This window comes from Rhodnius prolixus, unplaced genomic scaffold (assembly GCF_049639745.1).
Source record: "Rhodnius prolixus isolate KJV_2025 unplaced genomic scaffold, Rpr scaffold_6, whole genome shotgun sequence".
Lineage (NCBI taxonomy): Eukaryota > Metazoa > Arthropoda > Insecta > Hemiptera > Reduviidae > Rhodnius > Rhodnius prolixus.
This window is the reverse complement of record NW_027411634.1, coordinates 20,053,322-20,073,424: the sequence shown is the minus strand read 5'-3', so window position 1 is coordinate 20,073,424 and position 20,103 is coordinate 20,053,322. Positions and strand designations below refer to the sequence as shown.

General features: G+C 27.9%; 1 protein-coding gene and 1 long non-coding RNA gene across 7 annotated transcripts in view; one reads left to right on the top strand and one right to left on the bottom strand.

Annotated features, from left to right (window-relative positions):
* Positions 1–837: 837 nt before the first annotated feature.
* LOC141460438 (uncharacterized) lies at positions 838–5,288 on the top strand. Its single transcript, XR_012462056.1, has 2 exons — positions 838–2,309; positions 2,984–5,288. It is a non-coding gene; the product is annotated as an uncharacterized lncRNA (long non-coding RNA).
* Positions 5,289–7,250: 1,962 nt separating this feature from the next.
* The window catches only part of LOC141460436 (unextended protein-like), an 89,512-nt gene continuing 76,659 nt past the window's right edge, over positions 7,251–20,103 (bottom strand). Inside the window, exons 11-14 of one of the 6 annotated variants that reach the window (XR_012462053.1) lie at positions 18,898–18,969; positions 8,564–12,027; positions 8,360–8,484; positions 7,251–7,789 (exon numbers count right to left, since the gene is read on the bottom strand). Coding sequence is in view for 1 of the 6 variants with exons in the window: in XM_074140428.1 (XP_073996529.1) it covers positions 11,791–12,027; positions 18,898–18,969 (309 nt within the window). In the remaining 5 variants the exon portion in view is untranslated. Of the gene's footprint in view, positions 12,028–14,407; positions 14,636–17,337; positions 17,422–18,897; positions 18,970–20,103 lie in introns of all 6 variants that reach the window. The other 5 variants (XR_012462052.1, XR_012462051.1, XR_012462054.1 and 2 more) reach the window with 5 other exon arrangements.

The following is a 20,103-nucleotide window of genomic DNA, read 5'->3' as shown; positions in this document are numbered from 1 at the left end:
CGTTTTCCATCCGCTTTTGCTTTTTGTTTGATTTAAAGATGTAACAAGGAAGCTAATAAATTGTTTTATTTTCTACATAATTTTTCACCAATACTCCACATCAATACATAGCATTTTAAAATAGTTGCTAGCGCTCTAAAAGATTAATATCAAGTGAAATGTATAAAGTAATTCTAAGAAAATTGAGAACCACTGCCCAGAGGCGTCCTGACATTCTGAGAATGATCAAAAATAATAGATAAATCATAGATTTTCTGCTCAATCGGAAGAGAATCCTACAGCAGTGACCTTACAAAAACATCTCGCTAACTAATGTTCATTAAAAATTATCATTCCACTTAGCAGAAAGAGTTGATTTCAGATATCGAGCAAGAGAATATTGCCCTTTGCCTCAAAGTATATAAAGATGCTGGAAAATATAAAAAAATACACTGAAATAAAATATATTTATCAAAAATTATTATACAAAATTTTCCAAAGAGAATATTCAGTTTCTTAGGACTTTGAATTGTTGAATGAATATATGTTGGTATTTGTATTATTACAACCAAGATTCATAAAGTTTTCAGCAAATACCATCTGCTTCATCATGCGCTCCTGTTCTTCTAACATCTTAATAATTCTACTTCTGCGTGCCCTTTCTTTCGCCATTATTTTTAATTTTTCTAACATTTCTATTTCTTGTTCACTTGGGTGTTTTGACAGAAAAAAGAGTTCTCCACAGCCGTTTAATTTTTCTTGTAATTCATTTACCCTATCGTTTAATTGTTCTATGATCGTTTCTGTTTCTTTTCGTTTAATAATAATTTCTTCAATCTTTTTTTGTATCTAAAACAAATAGCGAAACAATAAGTCATTGGTTATCGATTTTTAAAACAGAAACCAAATTGAATTAGTATCCACCAAGAGAAAGTGGAATTTCTTCAGGAATTTTTACCTAATTATCCTAATCAATTATCCTAATCAACCATAATTAACGCTTAGAACCTATAAAGTTTGGGTTTTGTGACACAAGACAAGCTACACCTCTTTGTCTCCTGAATATTTCTTGGATCCGCATGTAGGACTGAAAAGAGTTTTATATAGGAGTACCTATGTACCCCTGGATACCATTTTACTTTTGATGTGCCCGATTAAGCCGAAAATAGCACATTTTTGCCAGCATCCATCTCCTTTTGATTTTTAGGGTTACTTCATTACTAAAGATAAGGAAAGCTCTCTTAGGCTTTAGAGTGATGAGAGACTCTTCTATGTCCTTCCTACTAGAGACAATCAGTGAATTTTCCACTCACTTGGTATCAAGAAATTATAATTTCTGACTAGGTATACAAAGATTAGTTATTATGTAGGTATTAAACTAATTAAAAGACGCCCCTAATTTGAAAGTCGGACGATTCATCTGAATTAAAAATAAATAAATACGATTAGTCAATTAATTAGCATTGTTAGATATTATACACTTACACTACAATAGTTGACTTAGCCGAGAGAACTTGTCTCTAAAGATGAATGAAGATAAAAATTAAAATTCAAAAAAGATAGGAATTAGAAAAACAAACAAATCTTTGATAGATATAATAATTAATGTCATCTTAATCTTACGGGCAGGGGTGCCCAGTTAATTATTTTTTTAGCGGAACGCTTAGGTATACATACTTTAATTTTTTAAAATATTTTTTATGCACCAAAAAGGAAAGGAAGCGAAAACCATTGCGAACCCCATTTTATGTACATACACGTTTATTACAATAATTAGAACATTTTATAAAAATAGTTAACAAATTATAAAATACGTATACTTGGTACTCATAAACAATTGCATAAATATTTATAATAATACATTAAAAATAATAATTTTTATAAAATATTCCAAATAGGATTATGTTCAGGATGTTTTGGTTGAACTTTCTTTATTTTGTTGTCATCTGCTGAACGATGAGATCTCAACCAAATGTTTACATAATCATCTGGATTAGTTGCAGTGGACCATTCATTTTTATAAATAGGAGATTTGCTAGATTTTCAATTAATATTCTATTTCTTTGTTCATTAAAGTAATATTCATATTACTAAATCCTCGCTCGCACTATGACGAACTGCTAGATTTATATATCGAACTAAAATTTGTAAACCTTCAGGAATTTCTTTACCTCCATTATCAGCATAATCTCTAAACGCATTGATACATTGCGTCGTTGATGTTATTAAATTAAATCTGGTGCATAACGACTCGATTTCATTATCTCCATAGTCAGTTTCAATATCAGTTGGATCTAATACTGATTTATTCATTTATTAAATTATTTTTGGTAAGTAGTCTTCGAGTCATATTGTTAATGAGACTAATAAGAAATTGATTTCTGTTAATAATGGTAATTTCTTTATTATCTGTTAATGTGCATGTTCCGAATTTCATCAGTTGAACAGCCTGTGACGGTTCTATGAGTTTTTTTCCTTTTTTTAACGTCTTTTAGTGATTCCAAATAACGAATAGTTCGACGGATTAGTTTGTCAGCATAACCTACAGTTAGTTACATTTCTGTTCTGTAACGCCTCAGACAAGATTCATTACAAACTGTTTAGATAGGATAATTTTTTTCAATGTAAACACTCTGATCGGTTTTTGTACGTGTTTCATCAGTTATAGCTTGTTGAAAATGTTGAGCAAGAGATTGTAAATTTTGCCAAACTGAATGACCTTGTTCCTAAAACAAATTTTCCGCGCATGATTCCGCGTTTTTTTCTCGTTGATTCTTGGGAAATTGATGATAAATGACATAATTTATCCATGAATATGTGGAAATAGTTAATATCATTTACTTCCGCGATAACATCGTTAACAGAGAGCTTCAAACTATTATTTAAACAGTGCCAAGTGATCATTAATTGTGCAGCCATTCCCGACCATTTCCTTAACATTACACTTGCTCCATCACTCGTAAATGCAATTAAATTTTGTTTCAAATAATTTTCGTTAAAACAGAAATCATCTTAAGTTCTGGAAGCTCCTATCCGAAGCACCGGAACGAGTTCCGGAGCGTTCCGCCTCGAAGACACCACTGCTTACGGGGCCAATAACTACTCAGAAAACACCTGGAAAAATAAATGATTCTTGATACCAAGTGAGCGGTAAATCTTATTTCCTCTCTAATTTTGAACAAATTCTTAAATGCATTAAAATGTTTCTTAACTTTATCAGGAATAATAATAATAATAAAAACGAGCCAGTTATTAAGAAAAACTGCTGAAAACTCATTCTAATTAATCTTTTTAGAATTTCTCCTTGCAGTGTATCACACTTACACTAATTTACTCACAATGAACAATATTAATTTGGAAACAGTTGTACCTCGCCAATTGCTGTTAACAGTTCATCAACTTTTGGTGTATTATTTCTTGATTTAACAACGTCTGAGAACAATTCTGCAAAATGCTTAATAGTTTCAGTAGTATTTAACTTTTTTCCCTCATTTAGAAGTTCCAGAGGATTTAAAGAATGTTGATTCATATCAGGTGCATCCAACTTTCCCATTAGTCTTTCTCCATCACAAAAAAAATTCTCTCTTTTAATTGAAGCTGACAATGAATCCGAGTCGTTGATTGTTTCATTGTTATTCCTATGCATAATAATCTAAACATAAAATAAAACAAATTAATAATAATTTCTTTAAAAGATAAAAGTTATATTATTTAGTAAATCATTTAAGTTTGATTAGAAGCATGTTCCGTAAAGAAGAACCAAAGGATTTAAAAACAAAAACTAACAAAACATTTGCACACGATTTTTTCTGTTTCAATTTTGTAGTTCAGAACAAGTTCTCTTGTTTAAAGAAATTTTAACTAAATTTTTTTTCTTTTATCACACTTAAATAACAATGTAAACACTAGTGAATCCTGAGTAGAGAGTCCTGGAGTAGACTGAGTGTTGGTTACACGCTACTAAATAACATACAGCTGCTCAATAATGTCCCAAGACATTTTATAGTTGCAAAGCAGTAAATTGTTCTGAAGGAGGATTGCAAATTCACAATAAGAAATTCATTTTCCGGGTAAAGATTTGTAACAGCTACGGGCTTACATTAAAATGAAGTAAAATCCCAGCATTGAAAACCAATTATTAGGATATTTACTTAGCATTTTAGAAACAAAAATCTGAAATTAAAAAAATAAAAAAACTCTTTCGATTGTACATAATTAATTATGTAGAGAAATCAACTTACGAATTCTGTTTAAGCGCAACTAATACCATAAAATTTATTGAACTTGTAACGAACGAATCTTGAAGACAATCAAAAACAGATGTTTTTTTTTACTGTTTTAGGTACTTGTTAAATTATATCTTATGATTATTTGATGAAACTTCATGAAATACTTAGTTATTGCATAAGTTTCTCTTATTTTAATAAGTAAGTTATCTTCTTTCAGCAGTTCCATTAGAAATCATTTGGGATTACCCAAATCATACTCTGCTGTTCTTTCAATTTTATGGAATATTTCACGGCGAAAGAATGCAATTGAAGTAGTTATTGCCGTGTAATAATATTGCATCGCTAAAAAAAAAAAATGCAGTTATATTCAGATAGAAAAGTTTTTTTATGCAAGCATTCGTAAGTACCATAGTTTTTAAAGCAGTTTGAAATGCGACTTCAATACAAAAACATACCTCTGTTTACTGGTAAAAAACTAAACGAAATAAAAACAAGGTTATTTAGTTTTAATTAGATGTACATTGTTCTTTTACATATACAAATGTTATTAATATGAACTACACAAATCCTTCTTTTATATAAAATGCACACAACTTTTTCTTGTAATGTATTATAATAAATTGTTATTAAAACCGCTACAACTGTATTCTGTTATTGCTCATTAAATAGTGCACTTAACACAAAACATTTTCCATTGAAAGAACATTAAAAGGAAATTTTTTGCTTCAGTTCGAAATTTAATTGAAACTCAAAACTGGGAGGATAACATTGTCGTTCTGCATTCTTTAAAAGTAAACATTAAATAAGACATTTATGGCTCCTTATATTAAACTGCAAAAGGAGCAATGAGCAGGACAATTATTCAATAATTCCGTGCATTCAATAAATTAGCAACAAAATAAAAATTAGAAATCCTACTTTTTAAATACACTGTACATAATTACCTTTTAAGGCCAATATTCATCACATTTATATTAATTCTAACCTATTATTAATTTATTTAATATGTGTTATTTTTTTAAAGTAATTTCTTTGGCTATATATGCAACAAAAAAAAAAAAAAAAAAAAAGAAACAATAATGTACAGATATAGAATTCTTTATTTAATAAGAAAAACTGAATTATAATGAGAAAGTCTAATATTAATTCACTATCCAGACCTGGGTAACAAAACTGCTGCAAATATTTGCATTTTTAATTCAGCTTGTTCAGAAAATCCAAGAAATCTGATTTCCAAATTAATTGCTAATAAATGAACATTCAGATCAGATATTCTTTATTTTATTGGTGCAAACATTTCTCTTAACGAAGAAGGTTCCTCCTAACTATAGTATATATATAAAATAATATACATATTATTATAAATAACTAAGTGATTTCCAAATGATCAGACTCGAGGAATTAAAAATTATTAAAATTCCTTTAACTTATAGTAACCGCCCACTGCAATAACCAAACAAAAAATATGATAGGAAATTTAGCAGACGGAGCCTATACACTGGATAAATACTAAAAGGTACACCTAGCTTCTTGTTTTCAATCATTTGGTCCAATTTTTTAAATTTAAATTAGCTCAGTATCTGAGGTCATGGCTTCCAAAATCTTTTCCATTGCAGTACCGTCCTTTAAATCACTTATTTTATTTGATCACTTTTTTTGGTATATTCCTTATTCTAGTCCTATTATTATTATTATTTTTTAAAAAGAAATATTGCTTAAATGGATTGTAACTACATTTTCTAGAAAACAAAGGAAGTAAAAAATGTATTATTTACTCCTAAAAATAAATGAATAAATAAAAATCCTTAAATGCACTATCATACTGCAAGATAGTTTTGGAAGAACTAGTAGCCGAAGAAATTCTTTAGTTTCTTTCGCTTTTTTTGAAAACTATAATCCTTTCATTAGTTCTAAACGCTCTTTACAATCCTAATTTAAAAACTATACTTAACAAATAAATATATACAATTAATATGGTTAGCTATCTCAACAAATGATTTAGTTATTTACACACTGTACAGTTTACTAAAGCCTATTGTTTTATACTGACACTGAAACTTGAAGGAGTCAATAGATTTTAAGATCAAAATGGATTTGGGTTTTAAGCCTTTTCATTTTCAAATCAAAAAACCTTTGGCTTTATTTTATTTTTTGACAATTGTAGTATATCTTTCGGTTAGCTACTTTTTATTTTTTCAATTTTTGTAATCAGGCATCACTGGGATATTAACCTTTTTCACACCAAAATGGAAGTGTTCAATGATCTAGCCACATATAAAATAAATAAATTTAAGTGAAGGACAATAAACTTCAATTAATAAAATATTCGTTTTAGGACTAGCGCTAAGAATAAATCATATTTATCTGATGACCCAAGACATTTAACTTTTTCAGAGCAGCAATTTTGTTACCATTATGCCATTGCATAATAGTAAAAAATCCCGTAGATGGACTTTCTAATAACCGCAGACTATTCTTATTTTTAATCCACAGTTTATTTAATTGGTATAATCTAATCTAGTAGTTAATACAATAATGTAATTGTTTCCCATTGGCAATAACATTTTTTAAAAAAAAATTTATGAATTTTGTTTGCCTTCTTAATTACAAAAATTTTAATTAATTCAATTCAGGAGCAATTAGGAAATAAAAAATGTTATTCAGTTTGCAACTCATCTTTGGTGTTTATTTTTAAGAGAAAACCATTCATTTGTTAGAGTTTTTATTACTCTAGGAATGCCTAAGTTTAACAAACAACACATTAATATACATAATCTAATGTTTTGCTTTTATTTTCAGTTAACAGAAATAATTTTTAAAATATATTATCTTAACTAATGTGATGGAACCAATCAATGCTTTAATATTAAAAAATTAAATAAATAAAAACAATAAATTCTTTAATTTACGTTCTAAAACTTTTGAGTACAGAACCAAACATTTTTTTTTTTCTCTAAGCTGGTAACGTCAATCAATATAATAATAAATAAGTCAAATTAATCAACAAAAAGCACATTTCTAAGATTTAAAAAAAAAATTAAAAACATTTAAAAAAAATTTATTAAATCTTTATTACTTTACAAAACAATTTCATATAATTATATTACAAATATATATTTACATAAAGTATCATACAATAATTAATGAAAAATATAATTAACAAATTATATAAATAATTTTTTTTGGGATTGTGCAACATTGTTTTCAAAATTAAAAACAACTAAAAGGTTAAAAAAGTTTTAATTTTTGAAACAAGCTACTTGACTAATTTCAACCAGCCCACAAAATTTGCAATGTAAAGTTTTGAATTAGTAAGAAATTTCTAGGGATCACATAAAATAAGTAATCACCAAGTATTTATAATTTGAATTTCTAATGAGCGAGCTGTAATGCATTTGATTTTTGTTCCCAATGTTTTTAACATGATATTTTATGATATTTCCTGAACACCCCACTTGACTACAAATCGGTTTCTATGCATACTTGCATATTCTACAAATTTGTAAAGAATGCGACATAATTAATTTACATCTGTAGTCGTAGGTTTTTTTTTTTTATCCATGTGGCTGGTTCAATTCATGCTGTACAAAATAAAAAACTGAACATGAAAAATTAAGTTAACAAGAAAGATCCTAATCCTGGAGATAAATTTGCCAAAAAAAAAGAGATAATTATAAATAAATTATTACCTTATGATATACCAAAAAGAATATATGTAAGATATCATAACTATTAAGTAAATTTAAATTTATTTTTAAATATATCAGGTACTAATATTGTTTAGGAAGCTATTTCTTTTTGCTTTTTTTGCATTAAAATTTTTCCAATTATTCATTTTTTATCAATCATTTGCAATACACCCATCTAATAAATATAATTAATTCTTTTTTTAATTTATCACAACTTGCTTAACATTTACAAATGGAAATCTATATTAGACTCTTTGTATAATTTAGATTCTGATAGCACTTTTATACCAATCAATTTAAACTTAATATAATCAAATTTGAACTTGAAAGTAAAATAATGAAAAGTGGAATAACTAAATGCTGAATTTCTCAAATAAACTGGGCCTTCTATTAGAAGGCCAAAATAAATTAACAGACAGAACGGGAAAACTTCAGTTTTTGCTACATTTAAAATAGATTTACCTTCTTCTTTTTTTTCAATTGCACGTTAACATCTAAGGTCACTGCATTTATCAAAATAATGAAGTGAAGCTTACTGACTCAAAGTGGTAGCGGTTAATGAGCTTTTTCTGTGAGTATTTTGCAACCTATCAGTAATTTATAAGCATAAAATAAGCTCAGTACTAACAAACAATTAAAAAAAAAAAAAAAATCAAGAACACTCACGTTCCTATTAGCATTTCTGTTATTTTTGCATACCAAATTTTTATTTTAACAATATTTTTTTTTCTGACTGAACTCCAAAGTTTCTATCGAGAACCTAAAATGAACAAAGATGTCTTTGGATGTAGAGAAGGAAACGATATACATTTAATTTCAATATAAATTTCAACACTAATGAAACATACTGCTAAAGTTTTTTGCAAATTTGATCGAGCAATACAATTAAAGAGGGTTATGAGAAGTTGTATGAATTATTATAGAAGTATGCTAAATATATGAAAGTAAACATATGTAGTAAAAGAATAGTCCCAGCTGATTTGTTTTAGCGCAAAGAGGAAAAGTAAGCGGATGAAGCAAAGAATTTGTCAATACTTAACCTTTTTCTTTAGAGATAAGTGGGAAGGTTTCTCGTAAAATCTGTTTATAATTAATGTTTGTTTATAATTAAATGTTTATAATTAATTATTCCAATTAGCAAGATGATTTTAATAAATCTGTAAGAAGCTAGAATAGAAATTTTTCTTTATTAACAATGCTCAAAGAAAAAAAACATTCAAGCATAATCTGAAAACGAAATTTATGCAAATAAGAGGTGCGATGCATCAGCTAATCATTAAGTTTAGTTACGATTAAACAAAATGTTTCTGGATGGGATAAGAAATTATAATAGAACACAACGTCCTAGAACTAAGGGTCCTACAGCAATTACAATTGAAGAAAGGCGAATGCCCCGAAACGAAAGCTTATAATTGAGAAGTCTCTAAGAATAAGAAAAATAAATTTAAAAAAATAATTAATTATAGCAATATGTTTATATTAATCTTAAAAAACATTCTTAGCAATCGTTTTTTTTTTTTTTAAAGGTAAGTATTTTCAGGTAAGGCTTTGTGTATTCATAATATACTTAATTCATAATACTTCTTACAATCAAATTGTTGCCAAATAAAAAATATAATAATTATAATAATAAATTACATCAGAATAATTAGAAAAAGAAACATTTCTTGAAACCTAAGCCTCGATAACACTTCAAAATATAAAACGAATAATTAGGACAATTGATCGTAAAACTGTTTAACTGCGGATACAAAACTATTTGTCACAGACAATGGATAAAACAACAGTGCTACCTCTAAGCAATTTCTTATAGAATTCCAATACAAAGATCTAAAGGAAAAAAAAACAAAAAACACTGAGACCTGACCAATGTAATAATATTACTGTCAAGTTGATGTGGCTATTCGGAAACAAAATAGAAAGTAAGCTCTAGCTGATGGTGTACCAGCAGAATATTTTTTTAAAAGAAAGAAGTGGGCTTTAGGTGTAGATAATCTCCTTTCATAATAAAATGAAGAAAATAAATACCTATTTTATTTTATGCGGGCCTTACGTCCAACAACCAAATTAGGTATTGTGGACGAAGGCGACTAGCAATACACTTTACTATAAAGTTCTTTAAACTTATTATTAAACATTAAATAAAATCCAAGGACTATAAGACCGGGAATCAAAACCCAGATTTCACACAATATATCTTAGCTTTGCAGGTCTCGCCTCTAACCACTCGGCTGCCGATTAGACGAATGAATATTATATTGTGAAAATAAATTCTGGCAAACGTCTGAAATTTTGAACGGCATCGAGACTACTTCTAGATTTCCAGATAGAAAGGCGACTTATCTACAAAGTATGTGAAATTTATGACAATTTAAGAGATTATTATCCTAACGAAAGGCAATGAAGAAGGCACAAATACATGTCACAAAATTTGACAATATATTAAATAAAAACGATCTTTCTAAACCTGTATCTTTACATGCAAAAGGAAAAAGAAACAAAATAAAAATGGGAAAATTTTGAAAAATAAATTATTCAACTGTTTTACCAACAAATTGTTATTGTAAAATGCATTTCAACAATATTAAAGGAAAAAACTGCTTATATTTATAAGCATTTAAAAACTTATTTAAATTTAAAAGTTATAGAAATAATGAACTAATAAAAGATATAATTAAAAAAAAAACATGTAAAGTCAAAATAATTGTGTTAATTTGTTGATAAAATCAATGTACTTAATATATATTAAATTATATTTATTTTCATATTAATTAAATTTCACAATTATACTAATGTAATATCGCAAACTTAGTGAAATCCGGATTTAGAAACTAAAGTTAAAATATACTGAAATTAAAATAGAATAAATAAGTTTGTTATTAGAGCTTATAATATTAAATCTTTAAAAAAACAATTTTGTAATCACGAAGAAGTTTTGAAGGTAGCGACAAAAATTTAACTTATTAAAATTTATAGTATTTGGATCGATTGTATAACTATGATAAAATAATGTAATGAGTCTGGGACAAGTACCGCTTAAACGAGCATTTTTAGAATCAATCGTCCAAAATTTTAAGCAAAAAAAGCCTTTCAGGCTAAAATTGTTTCCATATTTACAATTTGGTAATTATTTTAATAATAATAAGCTTAGTTTTTTCTAGTTTGCATTGTATGCTTATTACATATTTTTATTTTGACGAAGCTACACTTTAATTAAAAATTAAGCGCTATGTTCTAGGTAGATTTTAATATAATTAGAAACTTACTAGTTTTATTTAAAATATGGTACAAAAACATCTTGTCTTCTTATACTACGCTTATCAAAAATTCAAATGCAGAAAAGAATCCTTGGAATAAATTATTTAAAGAAAAAATTTACTTTTTCCCACACAAAAAAGAAAATACAAACAAATTCGAAATTTATCATCTAAAAATGATAATAAAGTATATTAAAGAAATCTACAAAACGTGCAGATAGTTTATTCGCAACAAATGCATAATACAAGTTATGCGAGGTATTGCATTCAATGGTAACTCACCACAATTTCAAGAGAAACAAAGCCAATTGTAATTTTGAAATAAAAAAAAATCAAGAAAAAAAAAATACAAATCAAATGAAAAGAGATCTTAAAGAGAAGCAATGGAAAGACTAGATTTAGGTTATAATCTTTTAATTCAACAGTTTCAAATTTTGACAGAATATTTTTAGCACAATTTTTTTAGTTCACAGGTGTAATGAATCAGTTTTAATATATCAAAACAGAAAAGTAACTACAAATTTTTTATTAGCTATAGGGCCAATAAATGCCAAAGAAACCATAATGAAATTAAAAGTTTTAATTATAACTAAAACGCCGGCTAATGTACTTTTGTGCTACTAGATATTGTATACGCTACGAATTTAATAACTGCGAAGTTTCATCGTTCGAATGAGTATTTTCAACTGAATGTATTGGCTGTTGAGCTGAGGTGACTGATGCTGATGAGACCACAGATGGTAGCATTAATGTATTATTATTATTAGCACCACTGGCCATATATGGTAATTGTTGATTTGCTGTTAATAATGGTTCAGAACCTGCCATTGGACCATTGCTTAAAAACTGTGGACTTGTTTTTCCGGATGGATGCTGAAACAAAAATAAATTAATTAAATTTAATTCAGAAACATTAACTTTAAGTGTAATTTGAAATAAATCTAATAATGTACAAAAATATTAAAACTATTTGCTAGATTTATTTTGTATTTATTAAAGTTGAATATAATTTATTCTATTAATTTTGGGCTATTAATTTATTATAATTAATGACTGCAAAAATTAGGAGAATTTTTCTTTAAATAAAAATGAATTTCCAAATCAAATAAAATATCTTTTTCAAAAAAAGAAACGCCTAGCAGCGACTTGTGCCTTTGATAGATAGGCAGTACTAAAATAGTTTCTGCTTCATGGTTTCCTAACTACCTCATTATGGTAACCAAATAGTTACTTTCTGAACCGAATAACTCAGCTTCTTCTTCTTAAATAATTTTGGTTAACATTTACACGTTGACATAAGACACTTTTTTTGCTTCCCAGGTCTAACGTGTCAGATGATGAAAAGTAACATCATTTTAATTTTCGATAAAAGAAAATAATAGAGAATCCTTACATTTGGCCTGATTCGATTTTATTAATTCGAATTAATAAATTAATCTAATAGGGATAGTCTTCGGCCAACGCGTTTCTTAAAAAAAACCATCACGAAATCACACAACCATTTAGGATTGTCATAGAACAAGACACAAGCCACTATACTCGGCTGATAAAATTAATAACAATTATTGAAATTTAGAAAATCTTTAATCCGATTGCTGACTAAATTTAATCTAAGAAAGTGACTTAAAAGTGCAAAATATTAATATAAAATATTTAAACAGTCACTTTGTGCAATAAAAACATTAGAAATATTGATTCTGTAGCGGTTTTGGAAGATTGTATATAAAATACGTGAAGAAAGGAGCTGAAGAACGAGTCTTGTGCTATATAAGAAATCAATTTTGTTCAATTTAAATATTAATGTCTCCTTTTAATTTTTTAAGTAGCTTTTTAAAAGAATAGCACACAGAATCGTAACTAGAAGATGAAATAGATTGTGAAATATTTTTTTTTAAATTTAACTAAATAATGAAGCCCCAAAACAAACTAGACAACTAGAAACTGGATCACAAAATCCATTATTGATTAAAAAACGATTACTTGAGATTCCAAACGCCGAGGTGTTAACTTTAAAAAAAAAAAGAAATTACAATATTTTAAAACAAAAACAAAAAAAATTGTTATTGATGAAATTATACATGCAATAATGTTAATGTCTTGTTTAGCACAATAACAAATCCATTTGAATAAAATTAAATTAAAGAGGCACAAAAGCTGAATAAAATTGCTGTTAAACGCGATAAAAAAGCAATTGAAACTTTTAACGACAATTATTGTTGCAATAAGAAACAATTTTTGTTGGCTTACGTTGGACAGAATTTACTTTTTATGTTGATGGATTATAGACAAGTTTTGGCAATTCCTTAACCTTGACTACAATAAGAAATGAATATTTTCTTAAATAATAATAATAATTCAATCACTTCTTTTGCTAAAATTTATTGGTGATAGCCGATGACGTTGAAATGTAATAATGTTCAACCAATAAAATTCAAATCATGAATTCACAGTTAATTCTAAGCATAATTTTTAAATTTGAAATTAAATATCTGTACAACAGAAAGTAATAACTAAACTGATAAGTTTTAATATTGATTCAGTTAAAGAACCTACCTTTATAAGGCATTATTATAAAGTAAATGATGTTAAATTATTACCTTTCCACTCTCTTACTGGTACTGGAGCCGAGATAAACAATACTCATACGCAACAAGCTTCTGGCGAGCAACATAATTTTTGATGGCTAACAGAAACGATTAGCAAAATCATTTTGTGGGCTTTGGCCAATTTTAGACTAATTCCCTACAGAATGAGATCTTTAGAATGCAACATTTGGTCCTCTATTACAGGAACAGATTTTCAAATTGTGAAAGGTTATTAAAGGTTATAAAGATTATTATTAAAACGCTACCAAAATAATAAATTAGAAACTTGTAACAGAAGGTCTGAGAGGATTTAAATCTCAATGGAACTGTGTAGAATGTTTTCTATGATGTTAAGTTAAGGAATTGCTAAACAATCATTTTAATCGAGAACATACACTTTATTCATAAAAAGCTTATGTTAATACCGCCAACATAACAAAGTTTTAAGCTCATCCAACGTGCAAATATGTAATAGCTTATACTGGAAATAAATAAAAAAAAAATAAATAGAAAATGGACACATCATAACGACCAAACTGGATACAAGGAAAACCAAGCTGTTATTTTTTTTAAAAAACCAAAAGATAAACAATGCTTCTCTTGTTGTTTGTAAAAATTAATCAAAAAAAAAAAGAGTCGAAGGAGCGTCCGTTAACATCTCCGTCTACCTCTTTAAATAATAACAGCATCAAAGATCTGGAGTTCCTATCACAATATGTCTATTTCACATAATTCTCTGTTATCATCAGCATCATCACCAGACATCATATGAACATTTCTGTATGGCTGGTTGAATATCGTCTTGCCTTGATGATGGAACCACTTCGGCAAGGACGTCTTACATAGTGGCTAGCTCTGCGTAACCAATTCTTTTCATCTTCGCTCCAAGTTGATCTCTGTAAATATTCGGCTAAATCCGTGAACTGTATCCATGTACTTTATAACCGCTACTAATTCCATTAAATAATTTTGCTTAATTAAAGAAAAAAAAAAAATAATAATAATTTTTGCTATGTACAGCTTTAAATTAATTTTAAATAGAATATTAGAAGGGATCCCTACTTATGGGGGACCACTTGGACCACGAGTGATGGTGATAGGCCGTGACTTCCGGACTCCTAATACTTAAAGAACCTGGGTAACAGTAGTACTTTCATCATCTGGGGTAACTCAACCCATAAATGTATTTGGTAGTAGTGCAACAGATTTCGTTAATAAGAACTGGAATGCGTTAATAAAATGAAGGGAAAATTCCAAAGCAAGAATGCAAAAACTTTGCTTTAATAAAACAGAATAGAATTACATGACAACTAAAAAATCAATAGTGTCGAAAAATTTATTGCTTAAATTTTTAGAAATACACGTTCAGTAATCAAATGAAAACTTTATGCCGAGCCAGACGGAATAAAATACAGAATCTGAAATGCTGCGGCGAGTGGAAAAAAGATTGCGGGATTCTGTTCTAAAGGATTAGAAATAGGTTAAATTTTAAACGAGCTGGGTTGGTTGTGTTGTTGTTTGTTGTTTTTTTTTGGGGGGGGGGGGGTTGGGAAAGGTTAAGATACACATTGAGAAATATGTCAACTAAAATAAAGCAGTATTTAAAAAAAAAGAAAAAGTGAAAGTTAAAAATAATGTCTGATATCAACAGCAAATTGTTTTTTTTTTTTCAATAAACTTTTAAATTACTTCAGGGGTTTAAATCTGGTGTAATGAAATTTCACAAATTTAATTGGTTTTGTTTTCCACAAATTAGTTATCAAGGAAGCACCAAAAAAGAAGAATTCTTTTGACTAAAAAAAAGACTATGATTTTGCATATTCGTCCTCTCTAGGCTAATAAGCTAACAACCCTAGATTATTCTAAACAGTGCACCATCAGATTCGAAGAAAGTAAAAAATATTAAAATATTAAATATTCGAAGAATCACCTTCGAAGAAAGTAAAAAATAAAATTAAAAAAAAAAACATTCAAAATAAGAATTTTTTTTGAGAGAAGAAAATTTAGCAAATAAAGCCTGCAGCTTGTTCATTTAATATTATAAGCATTTGGTCTTTTTTTTTTTTTTGTGAAATAAAACTGGGCAACTGCTAAGTAAAAAAAATATTTCAAAATGTCAGTGAACTTTTGTTTTAGCTTGCATTTCAATGAATGAGTGTAAAAAAAACAAACCTAAAATTACCTCTAAGCAAACAGATACTAAATAACCAATATTAATGCAGTGTCATAAAATAAAAAATGGACATTAAAAGATTTGGATATTTGAAACGTTAAACATAAAATAAAATACTAACTACAGTTGGTAAATCAGGTGACTGTAGATCATTATTAAGAAAGATGTTTGAATATAAGAGAAGTATGGTGTCTTCATCAATAATTCCAGCTACAGGTAATGAGTACCTATTTAAAATCTTAACTTTAAATCAAATAATAAAGCTAGCAAAATTTGAATTGTAAAAAAATAAAAGTTACAAATAAACGAGGTCAACTTTGAGTTCGATCTAAATAAGATGAATACTACTTAAAAATGAATAAGAGGAATTTTATTTATTAGTCATGCGATTATTTATCAAAAGACCTATATTTATTAAAAACGCTTCTAACAGTAGTGATGAATTGAATTGAATTAGCAGTGGGTCTACAATTATCCCTAGAAAAAAAAAAAAACTGCACATGTTGAATAGAAATCAAAGTGAAAGTACGAGTAGAATAGAATAGGATGGTGGTTATGAATTTGTTGTTAGAAATCCACCATGGTGTTGTTTCAGATTGTATGTCAGAACTGATTCCAAAAATTCTAAATTATCGTACTTCTTAACAGACATGATAAATTACAAAAAATAAAGTACGCCGCGGAACATAGAAGTGCAGTGTGAACATAAATTGAACGTAATCATCAACTTTTATAAATACGTATTGCAACTGATGTATTTTCCGTGACAACAGAGACGTCCTTTTAGGCAGTATTGACAATATGAAATCGTTTTATTTTATTTTTTCCCCCCTAAAAATTATGATCGAAAACAAAATTGCAAGAACATAAAATAAAATCAAAAACATTCAACCAGCGTAAAAAATTCTCAATTGCATAAATAGCCTTCAAGAAAATTGATGGAATCCATTGCAAACAAAAAATCTACAATCGTGTCTGATATCCTATGAAAAGAAATTATTCATTTCAAGAAAAGAAACTACTTACAAAATGTAGAAAATTTGGCCAATATTAGAATCAAATTAAATTTCATTCTTCCAGAAATGGTTAAAATATAATAAAAGCCCCAATCTTTTTGAATCTCAGCATTTGATAGATTTATAAATGCAATAAAATGCATTTAGCCATAATTATTAAAAGAAAAACAAAGACTAGCTCCTAAGTAACCTATGCCCAGAGCTTATACTTGACTACAGATATTGCACAATGGCGGCTGCTTTAATAGATCTTTAATAAACATGCTTATTTCTGAAACGACCATTGGCCAATAGCAAAATAAATAAATAGTAAACAATACTAGGCTGCCCTTTAATAAATAATCATTATGCCAGCTTGCCATAAAAAATATTGTTAATAATATACATCATTAATTTATTATTTTCTCACGTTCGAACTTTTTTTTAAAGAACAAATAGTTTTCAGTTACAGCTTGTATTTTTCCTAAACAGTTGTAACACTCCTATTAGACCACTGGAAAAAAATGTATGTCAATATATTAATGTACCTTTTTTAATAATAGAATAATAGTGAGTTAATTTTTATAAATATAATTTAAACTTCTGATAAGAAGTTTTTAGTTGACATTTTTTTTTTTAAAAAAAAAGAAGGCATTTCTTGAGGCACAACATTTACTGGAATATTAGTGACAATACATACAAAACATAGTAACCTAATTAAGCAAATTAAAAATGTTTACAAAAGTTCTTTATAAAAAGTGATGAAGGGTAGTCATATTTATAACTTCTTTAGGCCTACTAATGATAAAAATTAGGTACACTTCTTTCAAAGTAGCACTCATTATTAAATTACTTATCCCTAGCGCATATTTAGCATTCCCTTTTCGAACTGAAAAGTCCCTGTAGGGTATTTATTAGGAAGTTGGCTGGACGTGTCAAGCTATTCGGAATAGTTCGATTTAATGTTTTGAATAAAAAATGTGAGCAGACTCCATTCTCGAAAATTAAAGTTTCTATTTCTTTTTTTTTTCAATTTTGTAGAAGATTTTATTTATTTATTTAAGATGGAGAGCTAACCTTTCGCAAAATCAAGTCTAATGAAATCTCTCTGCCCTTAAAACGATAGTATAAGGAGAAAATGAAAAAGAGAAATAAAGTTAGGGTGAAGTCATTTATTAGGATTGTTTGGTTTGAAGTAATGAGACCAGTTCCTTTAAAATCAGATTAGTCACTGCCATTTATATCGTGGAACTAAATATTTTTTTTTGGAAATTAAATATATACCTAAATAATAAAAATTAAATAACATTCTATTTGACCGATTTAAAAAAAACAAAACACATTTATATATTAAAAGAGTTAAAACTTATTGGAGTTAATAAGAATACGGAAAAACTACATTTGGGTTATACATGTATGTAACGGTTGCTAAGGTCTATGAAGCGAGATTGGTTTTTCTACAAAACCTACGACTAGATTATTTTTTCCAGTTCCCCACTTTTGATCTAAAGCTTTAGGTTGTATTTTGAAATTAGTGCTTATTATTTGGGAACATCTGTCTCAATAAAAACAAAAAGATCTCCTACTGTTCACTTTAACAGCTTAATATCTCTCAATTTCTTTATTTTTTTGCATTATTTGACTATCCTTCATGCCTTTTTTGTCCCACTAAATAATAGAAAGATCAAAGATATATTAGTAAACATAAATAATTGTATTAGAAAACAAGTAGAATGAAATTTCCATAGTAAAATTTTGAGACAATTTAAGTTAAAAGAACGAAATTTGCTGCTAATGCAACATGCTAAGTTAAAACATGAGACAATTTTAACGAGCTGCAAATTTCATTTCTTAAGTAAATTTAAAAAAAAAAAGAAGAAAGAATTATTACCATAGGAAAACTATCAAAAACCAAAGGAACTTAAATAGCTACCACATAGAAACAACATAAATATGAAACATATATTATAAAGCAATTAATTTGAAATACCTGTGAATAAGTCCTTGTAACTTCAGGAGATCCTTGACTTCGCGTATCTTCTCCACCCAATGAATGCATTAACTATAAATACAATTTTTGTTTTTACTTATTTCACATTATCAATACTCATTTTTAAAGAAAAATGACAAAGACACTATCTGCAGGTAACAATAAAGATACATATTTGACCAAATTATAGACAAATTGAACCAAATGTTAATTTTATCTGGAATTTTAAATCAATTATTTATATGCCTATTTCATGTGTTACATAGTTCTGAAAATATCAAATTAATTACTGTTCCACTGCAAAGATAAATAACAACCCATCTTCAACTAAAAGTGATAAATCAATTGTTTTTGTAACAGTAAAAATATTCGGTAATTAAGCTAATAAAGTATTTTACTAGTCCAACATCAGATTATGGACGGGCCTGGTTTATTTTAAGACGGCTCAAATGCATTTCATGATTAAACGGTTAATCTGAACAAAAAATGGTAGAGGGAAAATTTGTTGTCCGTCACCTCTAGTTTCAGAAAATGTAACTTGGCTCTAGGTTCCTGCCCGCGTGCGCGGCAGACGCGTGACTAAAAGTAAGGGTTCGCAAATGACCCCCATTTTTATAAACACAGTTTTAAAAAGTTATTAAAGAAACCGGAAACCGCAGTTCGACATTTTTAAAGTTAAAAGTGCTAGGCCATTTCAAAATCTGATATTTATTAATCATATTTAAATTTTTTAACTTATCAAAGAGGAAGAAGAGCACGTGATAGGTCCTTTGATGTATTTTTTTTCATCCCTTTTCTACTGAAAATATTGCCAAGGCAGTAAAGCTAATATTTTTCTAATAAGTAGTTTTCCGAGTGATTTTCTAAGCAATAATCAAATGTTAAGAGCTTTAGATGTTAACAAGCACAGACAAAAGGGCTAAAAAATAATTTTACTACTGTTACAAACAAGAAGGTTCAACACTTATTTGGTAATTTTAGGAGAATTGCGTTTAATTACAAAAAAAAAAAAAAATTGAAATCTGTCACATATTTAAATGTTTAATATCTTACATTTAAAGGTTCAAACTTATTCCCTTAATTTATCAAATAATGGCGCTTTACGCAGCTGGTGCAGCATGTTCTGTGTCTTCAAATGTGCCTCCTCTGGTTTGCAAGCCGGGTTAGCCAGGAGGTTATCAACTGCTCTCTGTATCTGATCTGGTG